At 37.2% G+C, this 15,884-nt stretch overlaps 1 protein-coding gene across 1 annotated transcript in view; it reads left to right on the forward strand.

Moving 5' to 3' along the window:
* Positions 1 to 15,884, forward strand: part of LOC102214599 (uncharacterized) — a 31,733-nt gene that overhangs the window by 8,296 nt on the left and 7,553 nt on the right. Inside the window, exons 8-16 of the mRNA XM_005731785.1 lie at positions 12,452 to 12,986; positions 13,405 to 13,564; positions 13,652 to 13,768; positions 13,907 to 14,011; positions 14,171 to 14,327; positions 14,438 to 15,050; positions 15,157 to 15,310; positions 15,420 to 15,509; positions 15,614 to 15,809. Of these exons, the coding sequence (XP_005731842.1) occupies positions 12,452 to 12,986; positions 13,405 to 13,564; positions 13,652 to 13,768; positions 13,907 to 14,011; positions 14,171 to 14,327; positions 14,438 to 15,050; positions 15,157 to 15,310; positions 15,420 to 15,509; positions 15,614 to 15,809 (2,127 nt within the window). The remainder of the gene's footprint in view (positions 1 to 12,451; positions 12,987 to 13,404; positions 13,565 to 13,651; positions 13,769 to 13,906; positions 14,012 to 14,170; positions 14,328 to 14,437; positions 15,051 to 15,156; positions 15,311 to 15,419; positions 15,510 to 15,613; positions 15,810 to 15,884) is intronic.

Raw genomic sequence — 15,884 nt, forward strand, 5'->3', positions numbered from 1 at the left:
ACACACACACACACACACACACACACACACACACACACACAAAAACTGGGAATGAAAGAGGTGTACATATTTTTATTTTTATTTTTTTTCTCTTATAAACCTGGTACATTCATAGTGTTAAATAGCCTTACTTAGGCCATGTTATCCCACATTTAACTTAAAAATTTAAATCCCTACACTCTTTTTTTGCTCTTTCAAACATGTACAAACCATATTTCTTTACAATTTTATACACATTAACAACAATAATTAATTAATAATTTGTGAACTTTGGGCTCTGGCCCAACTTGACTGGACTGTCAAAATTAAAATTTTGCAAAATTACTCAACAGACTAAAAAACACAAAGGTGAAAACAAATGTCGAGATTAAAATAGTCTGGTTATAACAAGATAACAATATCATGTCTTTCTCACATTTTGAAAGATATAAATAGGTAAAAGAGGGAGAAAGATGGGAGCATGTAATTTAAGCCCGCATATATACTGATGGCAAAGGAAGTCTACTCTACACACTTGCACAAACACACAAAACAACTCAAGAGATCAAAACAGTAAGTTTCTTGAAAACATGAACTCAATTTACAGTAGCTACCCAGCAGCCCATCAGAAACCTGGTTGATCACTGGTGGTAGCCACTGCTTAATGCCTCATGGAGCCTCTGAATGTGTGGAGCTGTGTGATCACTGGCACAATTCTGGCAAAAGCTGATGGTTCGGAGTCATTTCTCCAGCTTTTGTTCTGTGCCACACAGTGTCTCAGTGGGATAGAGATCAGACAGTGATGCAGGCTGAGACATAATTTTTCACCAGTTTTTCCTCAGGGTGATTGTGATGGCAGCAGTCAATTATGACCTGTTGAACTGTGGTGTCACTTAATGTGATGATATTCTGCACAATTTCATTGCTGCAACATGAGCCGACTCAGAAATGGAACGTTGAACTCATATGGCTTTTACCTTTGTGTAAGGAGGAGCTTGTTGAGGATTGCCCCTGCCCACCATCAAAGTACTCTCAGGGATCTCTCGCTGTGGTTTCTAATCATATTAATTATATTGGTACTCCTAAATTAGAAGACAAAAAAAATTTCTTTGTTCCCACTTGGTATGCAGAATTTCTTTTACATCAGTGTATATATAACAAATTGCATTTCTAGCTGTCCCCTCAATAAGCATCTGCACCTTTCAGAAAGATGTAACCTCTTTCATGTAACCTAACAACCAAAGGAAAGAGCATGTTATTGCAAAGCTGAAAGCATGGTTCATGGACGTTGAACCTCTTCATAGTTGCAGAACAGTGATGGAATGGATGGGGTTTCCTTTGGATAGTAAATGAAATCAGATAGGTTTTCCATCTGTGTCCCATTAGTTTTCATTATTGGCGATACAGTACATGGAACAGCAAGTTAGCATTTTTGCTCTCAGATACACCAATCCAAAAAGGTGATCATTCGTATCCCATTTTTTCTTTGGAATTTTAGCACTGCTCTGAAAAATGCATAGTGCACTACCAAGCAAATTAAACCGCATAATGTTTCACAAACACTCTCAAAAGCAGGCGAAATAGTCTAGTGTCTGTACACTGAACAGTACGATTGCTTCGTGTATTGATAATTCTTTTATTTCTGTTTTGGAAAGAGATGAAAGTTCTGTGTTAGAGCCAAAATGCTTTAAAGAAGTTTTTCTGTACTGCTGGAAGTCAGTGCATGGCATTGTTAAAATGAAAAAAAGAGAGAAAGGGTCCGTAGTTTGGGTGTCTGAAGCGTCTGTTTTCACACAGATACATTCATAGAAAAAATAATAGTTCTTAAAACACCAAAGGAAACAACACAGAACCAAAATGTGACCAGCTATGATTTTTTTTTATTTATTTATCTTGAGCAGCGTTTATCACTGTTGCTACACATTTGATCAACTTGACCTAAGACCATATTCATTGCAAAAAGTTTGCTATTTACAACAGGTTCTGTCTCAAGTTTATTGCTCAGTAGGCAGGGAAAACAACAAAGCATAAAAATCCATTTTAACATATATTTCTTAAGTTAAAACATTTAGAATTGGAATTCCTTGTTGAATTATAAAATACATCGAATAGATGTGCTACTTCTGTAGGTGCCTCTAAAATAGTACACACTATAAGCAATAAATAAAACAACATTCATACAATAAATCGAACTCTTTCAGTTGAAGATAATTATGACTACGAAGACAAAAAATGCTATAGTACATTGCAGTAATTAGTCTTGATTTAGAGCAGTGACTGCATCTGGATAAAAAATTCTTTACCTGCTTTATTTTTCTTGTACAAATGGATTTGGCCTTTTTTTTTTTCTTTTTTCAAAACTGATGGAGTTGAGTGGTCTGCTGCAGTAGTCCCTGTCATACTTGTGTCATAGCACATCTTGTCACACATGACAAAACACAAAACCAATGAAGCTGAACATGCAAAGCCTTGTTGGATTATGATCAGTTTGGAGTTGCAGGAAGGGACAAGGTCTGTGGTCTCCATCCATTCTTTACACTCGTAACCGTTAAGAGTATGTAATAATATTTCCCTGAATAACCTTTCTGATTGGAGAAGCCTTTAATTAGTAATTATAGCTTTTCAATTGATTGTGTAGCTGCACACACATATGATGTGATGGATGAGTGATTCGATGGGTGTCATGATTTTTGTGATGATGGTAATGAATTGTATCAGATGTTATCTGAGTGAAGCTCTTGCTTAGAGTATATTTCTTACTTTTCCAAACTTCCCAAACCAGCATCCAACTTTCAGCCCACTCCACTGAACACATGTCATGAAGTAAGCATGAATACCAGATATTTCGTATTCATAGAGCTTGCACATGACTAATGCTTTCATATGAGACCTGACTGATTTTCTGGATAACATACGGGCATGCAAGCATTTTCCCCCCACAGTATTTCTTAGGATATTACCACACATGTTGCCCAGACAGTTTCAGGAGAACGAGGTCCAAATATTATCCAAAGTTATCCTTTATTCATAAGTAGCACTCAGCAGGCTTCATGTATAGTCATAGTTTGCTTCATGCTTTCTCACTTCTGAAAATATTCTGCTTGGTTTGGACGAAGGAGCTGCCTGGGAATGGTGTACACAAACATGACACCCACTCACAAACTGTGAATGCATTTAATCGTTGCCTGTGCCATTTTCACCTGCCTGCAATCAGACATCACACAGACTTTGGAAAGGGAGCTGGCAGGCTGAAGAAAATTTATGTTCAATCCAGCTGTGCTGGACATTTATGTGCATTCTCCCATCCACCTCTGCTGGGCTGTGTCGAGAAAAGTTTGGGAGCTGCGCTGCATGTGTGAAAATTATAGCTATATGTCCTCATAGACTTCACTGTTTTCAGGTTGAGCACCAAGCTGCAACCTTATGGTGTGTAGTGTTGCTTTTGAGGGAAAGACTTTTGATTAGTTTGATTGTTTACACCAAGAAAAGAGGGGGCTGTATTATATTTAATTTGAATCAGAGCACAAATACTTGATTGTTAAATTCCATTTTGAGAAATTTTGCCTCAGCGGATTGAAGGTTTTTTTTTTCATTTTTATTTTATTTTCGGGGCTGCATCTTAAACCTCTTTAGTTTTGTCTTGCATGCTTCGAAAGGCCTGTATATATTCAGTGTGTTTTTTCCAACAGTCGAATCTTTTTAATACCATCTCAAACCTAATTGTAAAACACAAGCACCCTCTACTGGCCAAACAAATAATGTGCAACCATGGAAAGAACACTGCTGATGTTCTGAGTAGTTCACATTTTTGACATCTACTCAGTATGGAGATTTCTTGACATTCTTGTGTGATAGCAGAGAATTAGTAACCTAGAGTATTTATTATTGAATATTATTCCAAGTAGTATCATTCTGAAGAAATTAAATGATTTTTTTCCATCAAAAAACAAACATATGTGCTAGCATACCTATAGTTGCAGTGTTTGAAGCGTTCACTATTTTCTCCTGAAGGGGTGTGTGTGTGTGTGTGTGTGTGTGTGTGTGTGTGTGTGTATAGCAGAACAGTGCTGAATAATCTCTTCTTTATGAAAGGAGATATTTAGAAACGCAGCTTACAAAAATTTTTAAACTCTTTTGGGTTTTGGGGTTTTTTTGTTCAGTGAAATTTGGTGTGAAGTGCTCTCAACCTACTTTACCCCTATTTTGATTTTGTGTTGGGAACGTGAAAAGATCAGTAACATTATGCCATCTTAGTTTAAAAAAAAAAGTTTAATGACCAGAAGGGAATAGCTTGATTGAAAAATAGCCCAGCATGTTATTCATCATTAAAACACAACTTGATTATAAATGTATTAAATTACTGAAATTCTACTCTCAGTGAGTCTTAAAGATGTGAGGAGGAGGTTTACAGTTTTAATTTTCTTCTGGGTCCAACTTAATTATGTTTCTCGCCTCATAAAGTCAAATTAGGGTAGTGTCATTTCCAAAAACGTTGTGATTCTTCTTTAATCTAATTTATTTGAAGTTGAGAAAAAATATTTGATTTTAAAACTGGAAACTAAGGGAAAATCATTTGATCTTTTAATTTTTTTTAAGCTGCCACACTGCAGAGGAGACATGCTGTTGTAGTACTTGCATAATGTGACTTGGTAATGTCTTACTGCAATGAGCAAGCCTCAAGCAGTATATGTTGCTGCAGAACTTTCAAATATCGGTCACAGATGTGTAAGTTAGCCACCCATTGTGCACCAATTGACCCTTTAAGTAGAAGCTGACCATTGATAAATATGACAGTTCTAATGGATGCTCTATTTCTTCGTCCAAAGCATGCCAATTCCATGATTCACATTTATTTTTTATTTTTTTTAAGTTAGAATTTTTTTATTTTATTTTTTCGTATTTGTTAATGCAGGGTCAGAATATGTTTGCTTGCAATTTGGGTGTGACTCTGATCACAATATTTTGCACTATGGAATATTTTTGATCCAAGCAGCCAGAGGATCTGAAGATTAGTATTGGTTTTTAGATTTGTCCCCTGTGTACAAAGATTTTCTCTGAACTTTTCAGTTATATGTATCGTAAATGAGAAAATCTCCAATCTTTGCATTTGGTTCATAATTTGTTCAATCATTTGCCACACAGTTTTTAACACATTGGAGAACTCATCACTGTCGCCATTTCTGAAAGTTTCAACTCCTCTTGGATGTTCTCCCAACAAGGTGCTAGAAACTAAATTAATTTTGAGGCCTCAACAGGTTTTTTTAAAGACTGAAACACATTTTCAAGATCATCATCCGACCCATATCCAGACGTCTTCCCATGCGGATGCTATTTTCAGTCCCATTTAGTTCCCTAGCACTTGTGCATCTGTACTCCTTACCAGTTCTTTGTCCAGTATGTCAGCAGTATAGGGTTGTGGTGATGGATGTCAGAGATCACCTATGGGCAAAGTGAGCAGCTATAGCTCTCAGGTCAAGGCATTTTTTCACAAATCTCATTTCCCAAGTAATGCATTAAATTATCATTATTATGAGATTCATAAAAAATTGAATCTGCCTCGCTCTTGGTTCATTTTGCACCTCCACATATAGCCGACACTTGCAACACAGGTATCTGAGCATGCTTGGGTGCACACAAACAGGTACATGTCTGGACTTCTGTGCTGCTTTGAAGTCACTGAAGCAATGAAGCTCAACCATCATCATCAAATGAGAAAAGATCTGTATTTTTCGACTGCTGGACTCAGCTGTCTAGGACTAGGCAGTTGAAGAATGAAAGTGTGACAGATGAAATATTTTACACACAAAACACAAGCTGGACCAAAAATGTACTCCCGGTGTGTGTGTTTCTCTTTCACCTGTGCCCTCTTCTCCTGCTTGGGCTACACAGTGTGCATTATTGAGGGTATGCTACTGGCCATTAGCAATACCGAAAGCAACAGTATGGCATCTGGACTGTGGAGGAAATCACCCAACCATATTACAGTTATCCTTTAATTTGATTTTCATTTTGTGGAAGTGCATAACTTGCAGCGAGCAAAGATTGTGTTGCTTAAAAAAAATGTGTACTGGCACATAATGGCGTGCAATTATTTAAGTTCATTCCAGAACTCTGCGTGTTGATGGTCACAGTCTGAATTTGTAATACATTAATGTTTAGAACCTGGGTTCAAGTTAAAACATTTGTATATCACAAATGTCAACATGCAAGTGGTCTTCCAACGGGTGACTTAAAAATAGCAGCAGTGCTGAAAACCCAGAGATGTAAGAAAAGAGAACCTCAAAAAGAAGACTGACCCAATTTCAATAACAGGATTATTATATTTTTACTTAGACTAATTGCTTAATTTAAATAAAAAGTATATACAGTGTATGCAGTATATTGTTTGTATCTCAGCTACTCAAAGGTTTTATTGAGAAGAAAAATTTGGTTTGTGCAGTGGGAATAAAGCTAAAGCAAAAGTTGATTTTACAGATAACACTTAATTGCATTGTTGTAATAATTTCTTAGTGCTGGAGTCATTGCAGGAAAAAAAAACTATAAGATTTAAATTCATTTCAGTTTTGTTTATATATAGCGCCAAATCACATCAATAGTTGCCTTGTCGCACTTTATGTTGTAAGGTAAAGAACCTACAATAATTATTTAAAAATCATTACATTCATTGTTATTTTATCTTATTCTTTGTGCATATGGATGGATTAGATCATAGGTGTCAAACTCTGGCCCGCGGGCCAAATTTGGCCCGCAGCCTAATTACATTTGGCCCGCGAAGCCATACCAAATTACTATCAGAGCTGGCCTACTGGTATTATACAGCTAATATATATATTGTTTAGTATTAAACTTTGCTTGTTCCATATTCAGTTTTTCAGCAAAACGTGTTTGAGTCCATAAGAAAAGATTCATTCTTATATCTGGAGGAATAAATATATTTCAATAAATATTAACGTTAGCCCGCGACTTTGTTCCAGTTTTGAATTTTGGCCCACTGTGTATTTGAGTTTGACACCCCTGGATTAGATGGATTCGTATGCTTAAGAATAATGCTGTAAAAAATATAGTTAAATTAGAAATCGCACTGTGTTTAAAATAAAAAAATCAGATGCATCCATTTTGACAGGGCCTTGTGATGGATGAGTATATCCTGCTTGGAAAAATTACAAAATGAATAGAAAAGGAAATTATTACACCAGTCTGGCTAAAAAAGAAAGAAAAAAAGAGTGGTACAAAAAGTTATGATAATAACTTGGTAAATCTGTTGCTGTTAGTAAATACACCAATCAGGCATAACATTATGAGCTACTGCCTAAAGCTGGGCATACACTGTGCGATTTTGAGACACTGGCTCATTTCGAGACTATTTTTCAGTCGTGCGATCGTTTTGGGGATCGCCCCGAGTTCGGCCTTACCTGTGTGTCATGCATCCCATGTTGTATACATGGGATAACGAGAAGCGATTAAAACCTCCCGATCAGCTCCCGATCAGCAATCATATGGTCACAAGAAAATCAAACCTGTTTGAAATCCTGTCGCCCCCTCGTGAGGGTTTCAACGCAAACTCTCACACTGCGCACGCGCAAACACAGAAATGGAAGTGAAAAAGACGGAGTAGCATGGCAGCGCAGCGCGTAGAACTTTTCGATGTGGCCTCACAAAATTATCACGACCGCATCAACCATGAAAAGAGTTGGATGGACATTGCTGCTCAATTGCAGCTGCCTGGTCAATGTTTTTCATTAGCAATATAGCAAAGTTGATGGTGGTGGTGTGTGTGTGTCTGTGTGAGTGAAAGACAGAAAGAGGGGGAGAGCAAGTGACAGATTTTGTGTTATAAACCTCATGTTATAGACGCACAGTGTGAGCACTCAGGTCGCATCAGAGCATCGGGCCGTATAGTGTGAGACCGTGAATAGGGACCCATGAACTTCTAACCCCTGCGATTCAATCGTACAATTTAAGCAGGAGCTGAATAACGCGACTGAAAAAATTGCACAGTGTATATATAAAATAAAATGTGGTTCATCAGATCAGGCCACCTTCTTCCATTCCCCTGTGGTCTAGTTCTGCTGGTCACGTTCTGTTTTTTGGCGGTGGAGGGGGGTCACTACAGGCACCCTGACTGGTCTGTGGCTATGCAGCCCATTACACAACAAACTCCAATGTACTGTACGAACCAGCATGAACTTTTTCGACAATTTGAGCCTCAGGAGCTTGTTTGTTGGAACAGACCACATGGAACAACTTTCACTCCCGAAATGCATTAGTGAGCCTTGCCCTCCCATGACCTGTTGCTGGTTCACCACGGTTCCTTACTTTAATCACTTTTGATAGATACTGCCTGCTGTAGACCCAGAACTCTCCACAAGAGCTGCAGTTTTGGAGATGTTCTTACCCAGTCATCTAGCCATCACAATTTGACTTTGATCAAAACTCAATCCTTACCCTTACCCATGTGTCCTATTTCTAAAACAGCAATTTTGGGGATAAAAAATGTTCACTTGCCCCCTAGTTATATCCCACCCACTAACAAATGCCCATCATGAAGAGACAATCAGTATTATTCACTTTGCCTGACAGTAGTCATGATATTTTGCCAAATCAGTGTATATTAAGTATTCTACCTCAAGTCCATTGACAGAAAAAGGGGGGACTGCTGTCAGGTTGTGTTTGGGTATGCCTGTGGTGCAGCTTTCAAAACGACCTCATGGGAGCTAGATACTGATTCATTGCTATTTAAACTTTAAGCCAACTGCAGTTAGCTGCCACATCGACGCTCTGTGTTTTTCACAGTGCAATAACTGATTTCCTGACAGATTTAGTACATCTGTCAGGAAATACACCAGAAAAACAACAAAAGCAATATTTACAATTAACACGTATAGTGAGCAGAGAAAAGTAAAGCTGTTTTTACTGAAGTCTGCAGCAAATATCAGTTTTTGACACCTGGCCCACTCTTGTTTTTTCACTAATAGTAGGACACTATGAAGACACCTCATCTGATAGTGGTTAGGTTAATCAAAGAAATAGTAGATGGAACCTTTGCCTTAAGTCCTCATGAGGATCCTGAATGTCAAGGTGTTAATCGGTTGGTGTTTGTGTTCATTTTCATTATAATGATGTCTGACGGTATGGGACAGTGGAAATTATGCAAAGGATGAGAACAGGATTAAAGCAGAAATGTACCTTCAGAAGACCAAAGTTTGTGACTGAAAAACTCCCTTGCTGAACATTTATTGAAACTTCAGCACAAATACCTAAAGTGACGACATTCTTAATTTTAGTCAATAAATAAGGAGTTTCATAGATATGTGTTCTGAACAACTGAAAAGGATTTGCATCATAACTTTGCACCTACTCACTGTGGCAAATGCTTGTTTCTTTCTCACTTTGACTCACATACACAGTAGCCTAATCACACAAATAAAGATTCTTCATGATTTAGCTCATAGAAGTGACTCACTTGCATGTTTGTTCCTTTGCTCTATCCTTATTTTTTTATATTGTTCATTTTGTCTTAAGCCTTTCTGCTTGACAGTGGACAAAAGAAAGCAGTAAAATCTCTGCAGATGACGCACTAAATCCCTGATCTTTTATTTTCTTGCTTTTCCAAATTCTTTTTACAATCTACGGTGCTTCCTGTCTCTCTGAAGATGTGTCATTGTTTCCTGTTTCTTTTAGCAATTTGGGTTTTCTAACCATAATGTTCATCATTTCTGGAAGTTCACTTTTTCTGTTCATTTAATTTTTATTGATGTAGTGCAAACTCACAATAAGTCACCTCAAGGCACCTTATAATCCAAGGTTAAGAGCCTACATTACTCATACAAAATCTCCTTGATTTCCTTCACATTGCATTGATTTAAGCCTCCTGCTTCATAATAATGGTCATGCCATACATTGACCTAAAAAAGCTCATCTTTCCCATTCTTGCTAAGCTGAGGCTACACTGTGCCATCCGTCCTAATCCCACAATAAATACTCAAACACTTCCACATGTGAACATTAAGACTTCCAAACCACACCATACAACGTCAACAGGACTTTGTGTGGTCTTGCAGAGATTGGATGGTATTTGTCTGATATTCCAAATGGGACCAGTGTATTATATGTTATGCATAAAATTCATCAGTTTTATAAGTGGAAAGGCTGAAAAATGCACGCATTATTTGTGTTAGGGTTCAAAAGCTGTGTTTATAAATAGCAATTTAAAAAGTTTTGCCTAACAGAGTAGTATGCAAAGCTGGGATGTTTTATTGCACTTGTGCAGTTTATCAATTTATATATGCAATACAAATTGCATATATTTTCTTTTTTTTGGTGTTTTAGCTGTTGAACAAAAATAATTTACTCTCACAATAAAACTGAAGTTAAATATGTAAAAGTATAATAAATATAGTGAAATCATTATCAATCATTTTAAAAAATTATTAGCATGGTTAAATATGGGATTAACTATTTAGAATAACCTGTAATAGTCACATTACCTGTCCTCAGGGGCACTTTGATTATACAGGTTTACACACAAGCCTTTATTGTTGGTTGTCTTTAGTTGAGCTAACATAAAATGTTGTCATTTCATTCAGCTGTAATTCATAAATAGCAACAATTAACTTTATATCAATACCAAGTTCAGGTTTTGGGCTGGATTATTAACGTCCTTTTGGAAACATCCTCATCAATACAACTGGCTTTATATTGTAATGTTTTTGCTTATTATCCCAGTGGCTCTGCACTAATATATCAGAGCTATTTGTTTGTGTCTTATGCACAGACAGCTATTTACAAAGCAAGTCCAATACACAGTAGGAGGCAGTGTGATTTATGAAGATCTGATGTTAGTTTTTCTTATGAAATTTTATTTGGAAGAACTTGTGTTATTATGTCAGGCACAGGAAGTCAGTAGATTATGATTTTCCTCCTTATAGCAGAACTCTAAAGCACATTTATCAAACATTTTGTGTGCATGTGAAATTTGTAATCTAAATATAAATGATACATTGGGTCTATTTTTCAGTAGTTTGGAATCACAGAACAATGCCTGTGTGGTTAATTCTCATTCATAGTGATAAATGTGAAGTGTGTTCATGAGACTCAACACGCTTTTTTAATGCCTCAGCATTCCACAGTAAACAATAATTGCTGATAAATTTTAAAAAGCCTTTGAGAGGAAAACAAATACACCCCAGGAGTTCAGAGGTTTTGGAAAGTCTGTCCTTTTTTTTGTACAAGAGTTACCAAACACATAGTACTGAAGTCATACAAAATGTACATGGAATATAGATGTATACAAAAAAGGATCTTTTTCTTTTTTCTTCCAGTGAGTGGAACCGGAAAACAATAACTGCACATATACAGTTCACTTGCTAGCATTACTCTGGATAGACAGAGTAATATAGTTATATGCCAGAATGAAAGTATTCATGGAGCAGTGAGCAAACAAAGACTTCTCCACAATAGATTTCAAATATCCTATACTGGGCTTTATTGTGAACTCAGCATCTACAAAAAATAAATAAATAAATAAAATGGGTGATTGCCCCAACAATAGCATATAAAAACACATTTTACTAAGGTTTGATATTTGATCAACCAAAAATTAAACACATAAAACTCAGTGTATTCAGAGTTGTTTGAACTTTAGCTCAGTTTGTTGTTGGTTTTTTTTTAATGCAAAACTAAACAAATAAATTAAGATAATTGCAAGAATTCTCACTGCAAACAGTGAAGAGAGTACAGCCAGGCAGTGCTAATGATGCTGAAAAGCAAATATTAAGTGTAGCTGTACATGCAAATTTAAAATGCCTAAACTGCTCTTGGATTAATCATTGTAGCTCCAAAGTACAACATTTTACCTTGTTATCATTTAGAGTATGTTTAACCAGGCTGAATTGGTTAATCTAAAAAAATAAAAATTAAAAATTAAGAAGTGCTATAAGTTTCCTTAATATTATTGTAGGGAAGCATTTGATGTATTATACAATAAAGTTTGTGTTTTTTTAAACAGCAGGTTTATGTTAAATGTTCATGAGCCTGTACTTGTGAGTCTCTGTGCCTGTAATTCAGTTTTTGCCTCTTCTAATTTTACAGTCATAAAATCACCAAAAGGAATTTTTTTAAATCACCTAACCTATTATTATCTGGCCGTATAAACTACAAGTTTATTCACACATCTGGCAATTTGAATCCGAATCTTATAGATGGGACTCTGAATCTGATACAGAACTTGTAAATCTTTATATTTACTGTTTAGTATCTGAGCAGTTAATGGGGTGCAAGACCAGTTTTTATTCATGGATTTGCAGTAAGAAATTGTGATTTTTATTTTATTTTTAATTTTTAAAGATGCCACTTACTTGTTCATCTAGTGTGCCATGTTGGTTCTTATCACAGTTAGATTTATTTGATAGACTGTTCTGAGAGATTTCTTCATATTTACAGAATGGCCTCTTGTGCTTTTTTTCCCCAACAGCTAATAAGGACAGTGAACAGGTAGAGGCTGAGAAGGAAGCTGTATCTCCTTCAGCACAATCTCCAGAAGACCCTTCACTAGATGCAAGTCTCCTTTCTAAACCTACCACTGAAGCAGCCCAGCCACAAAGCCACTGTGAAGAAGGAGCAAAGGAAACTGTAAACAGTGACTTGCCAAAGCATCAGTCATCAGAATCAGATCCCCTAATAACACCCGCCCCAGAAAAATCTAGCCCGACTCCAGCCACATTGTCCCCAACCACCTCAGCGCGCAGACATCATGAGACTGGGGCTCTTATGATAACGAAGACCACATATGTTATACCAAAGAAGCAGTCTGGATCTCAGTCTCCATCAAGCCACACATTAGTCTCAGCATCATGCCAGAAGCTGTCTTCAGCCCCCACACCCCTGAATGAAACCCGAAATCTGCCGGTGCCACCCGCACCCAGTGCACCCTCCTCCAGGCCCTCTCAACCCAATAACCAGGTCAGACAGAGTATCCAGCGCTCTCTCACCAGCATCCTGTTCAAAAGGTGAGAACTATATCACTGATTAAATGAAAGTCACAGCCTTAGGTTTTTTTATTGCACATATTCTGCTTTTTTGGGGGAGTAAATGTAACATGAGATTATTAAAAACATATAATAATAGGTCTAGTAGAAAAAAATGTAAGTATAGTATCTTTTTGTTTTTTAAAAATGACACTTGAGCATGCAGTAATGAACTGCGCTGAGGGAACCAACATTTGTTTTATTTGCCTTCCACAATTCAGAATCATTCTCATCTCGGTGACTGGTTATTAAGTAGCATTACCAACACAGTGAAAATAAGTGTCCTAGACAATTTAACAGTTTTCTCAAACTAAGCTTTAAATTTTTTCAGTAAATGTCTCTCAGTCTTGAAAAACAGCATATTTCTGGACTAACTGTTTTTCTTTTTCCATTTGCTAAGGGTGTGTGAATGTGAGGATTTGGAGATGTCTGAGAGCGAAGCTGCAAAGCTTGTTGCAAGCATTGAGATGGAGATGTTTGACATATTTCGCAACACAGACAGCAAATACATGAACAAGTACAGAACTATAATGTTCAACCTAAAAGACCCAAGAAACAAGGTATGTTGAAATTTGTTAACACCAATTTTAGTTTATGTACATATAAATATAAATCAAATTGACAATCTACTTCTTTATGTCTTCTAGGGCTTGTTATACTGTGTGGTACATGGCGATATCAATCCTTTCAGACTAGTTAGGATGAGCCAGAAGGATATGCAGGCTACCAAGGCACCTGAGCCAAGTGTGAAAGAAACAACAGTGGTAAATAATATTAGTCATAAACCATATCAGTGAAATAAAATTGTATTGTATGCTTCTACTTGATATCAGGCCCGATAAAGATCAGCCAATGCTTTTGTCATAAGTGATTATCTTAAATGGTTGCTTATGTCTTTCTAGGTTAAGGATACAGCTGCTAAAATAAGTTTGCCCAAGCCTGAAGCAGTTAAGGTTGATTTACCCAGTTTGAATCCTGCAAAATCTGACAGAAAACCTGATAGCATGGTACGTACCTATCTTATTTAAATTAAACAGTTGGATACACAGTTTTTATGGTGATTATGCTGTGTCTTTTACATCATATTTTTTTTCATGACGCGTTACATCAACATCGACTAAGAATTGTTTTTTTGTGTTCTTGTGTTGGTATATGTTGCTTTACAGGAACAGAAGAGAAGTCTTCCTGCTCCTGCAGTCAAGCCCAGGGCAAGCCAAACAAGCCTGGCCAATGCAGTGCCAGATGTTCTTGCCTGCATGCTAAAAGACACAACATCAGAGCACAAAACTCATCTATTTGACTTAAAATGCAAGATATGCACAGGTAAATTTAAAAAACGATGAGAATAAATGTAAAAACTACTAGACATCATTGTCTGCTGATTAGCTGTTAAATTCAGATTTTTAAAAGTAGTTTGTCGTTCCTTCCTAAAGGCCAAATGCAACCTATGGAAGAGGAGGAACCTGCAAAGAAAAAATCCAAGCTATCTGTATCCAGAGATAAGCACGAACCATCTTGGAGAAAGTCTGCAGGGGGTGACTCCCCACTTCTGGCACCACCTGACTCTCCTGACATGGATTCTCCAGCATCCAACCTATTGGACCCTTCATCCCATTTCAATATTGATTCTGCTGCACTGACTATAGTGGAATCACCTGCTTCTCCTGTAATGGATTCTCCAGCCTCCCCCACTTTAGAATCTCCTGCTTCTCCTACCATAGAGTCCCCTGCATCCCCAACTCCAGATACCTCTAAAGCTACTGCACCAAAAAGACCATATATACCAGTTTTGGTTCCACCTGTTTCCACGGTAACCATTACACAGCGTCGTGATCCCCGCACTGCAAACAGGTTCTCAGCTTCGTCTAGTAGCACCTTTGGTTCCAGTAACACAACTCATAAACGGGCAGCTCCTTATGCTCTTGTTAAAGAAAACATTGCATCGAACGTAGCATCATCACTACCACCAACCAAAACAGTACCTAAATCCATCTTAATGAAGCCATCTTCCACTGCTGATCCCAGACTTTATGGACCACGCTCGAGGTATAAAGAACTCCAAGCCAATGTTTTTTTGCTTTTTGTTTTTTGTTTTAAATTTGTCAAGAAGCTGGGCATTGTGTACATGTGATTGTTGTGGTTTCTGTTTCAGAACCGTGATCTCTGAATCTCCAGCTGATGGTGAGACAACTCAGTTCCTGGCAAAGCAGGAAATACTGTGGAAGGGTTTTCTAAACATGCTCACTGTAGCCAAGTTTGTCACCAAGGGATATCTGGTGTCAGGATCTCCTGAAAATCTTAAAGCGGTATTGTAATGCATGATATTAATTACATTTTTTACTGGCTATATCAAAAGGATTTATAATTGTCACTGGGTGGAGATATAAAAAGCATTTATTTTTGTGGTTTGTATAGGATCTACCTGACACTATACAAATTGGAGGACGAATCATGCCTCAAACAGTGTGGGACTACGTTGCAAAACTAAAGACCTCAGTTACAAAGGCAAGCAGAATATACTGTATTTCTTTTTGCATCTTACCACATATAATAATGTTGAGGCTACATCAGTATTTTACATGCACTTTTGTTTGCTTTGTATTTGTTAGGAGTTATGTGTGATCCGGTTTCACCCTGCAACAGAGGAAGAGGAGGTCGCCTATGTCTCCCTTTTTTCCTATTTCAGCAGCAGAGGTCGTTTCGGTGTGGTCGCCAATAGCAGCCGTTCCATCAAAGATGTATACCTTGTCCCACTCAGTGCAAAGGAACCAATCCCATCTATGCTACAACCTCTTGAAGGACCAGGTGTGAAATGCTTTGACTGCTGCCTATTCATAAATAATTGACATTTTTTTGTTTTATATGTTTGAATATGTGAGG

Source organism: Pundamilia nyererei, unplaced genomic scaffold (assembly GCF_000239375.1).
Source record: "Pundamilia nyererei isolate P.nyererei 1_Seehausen unplaced genomic scaffold, PunNye1.0 scaffold00044, whole genome shotgun sequence".
In the NCBI taxonomy this organism is placed as follows: Eukaryota; Metazoa; Chordata; class Actinopteri; order Cichliformes; family Cichlidae; genus Pundamilia; species Pundamilia nyererei.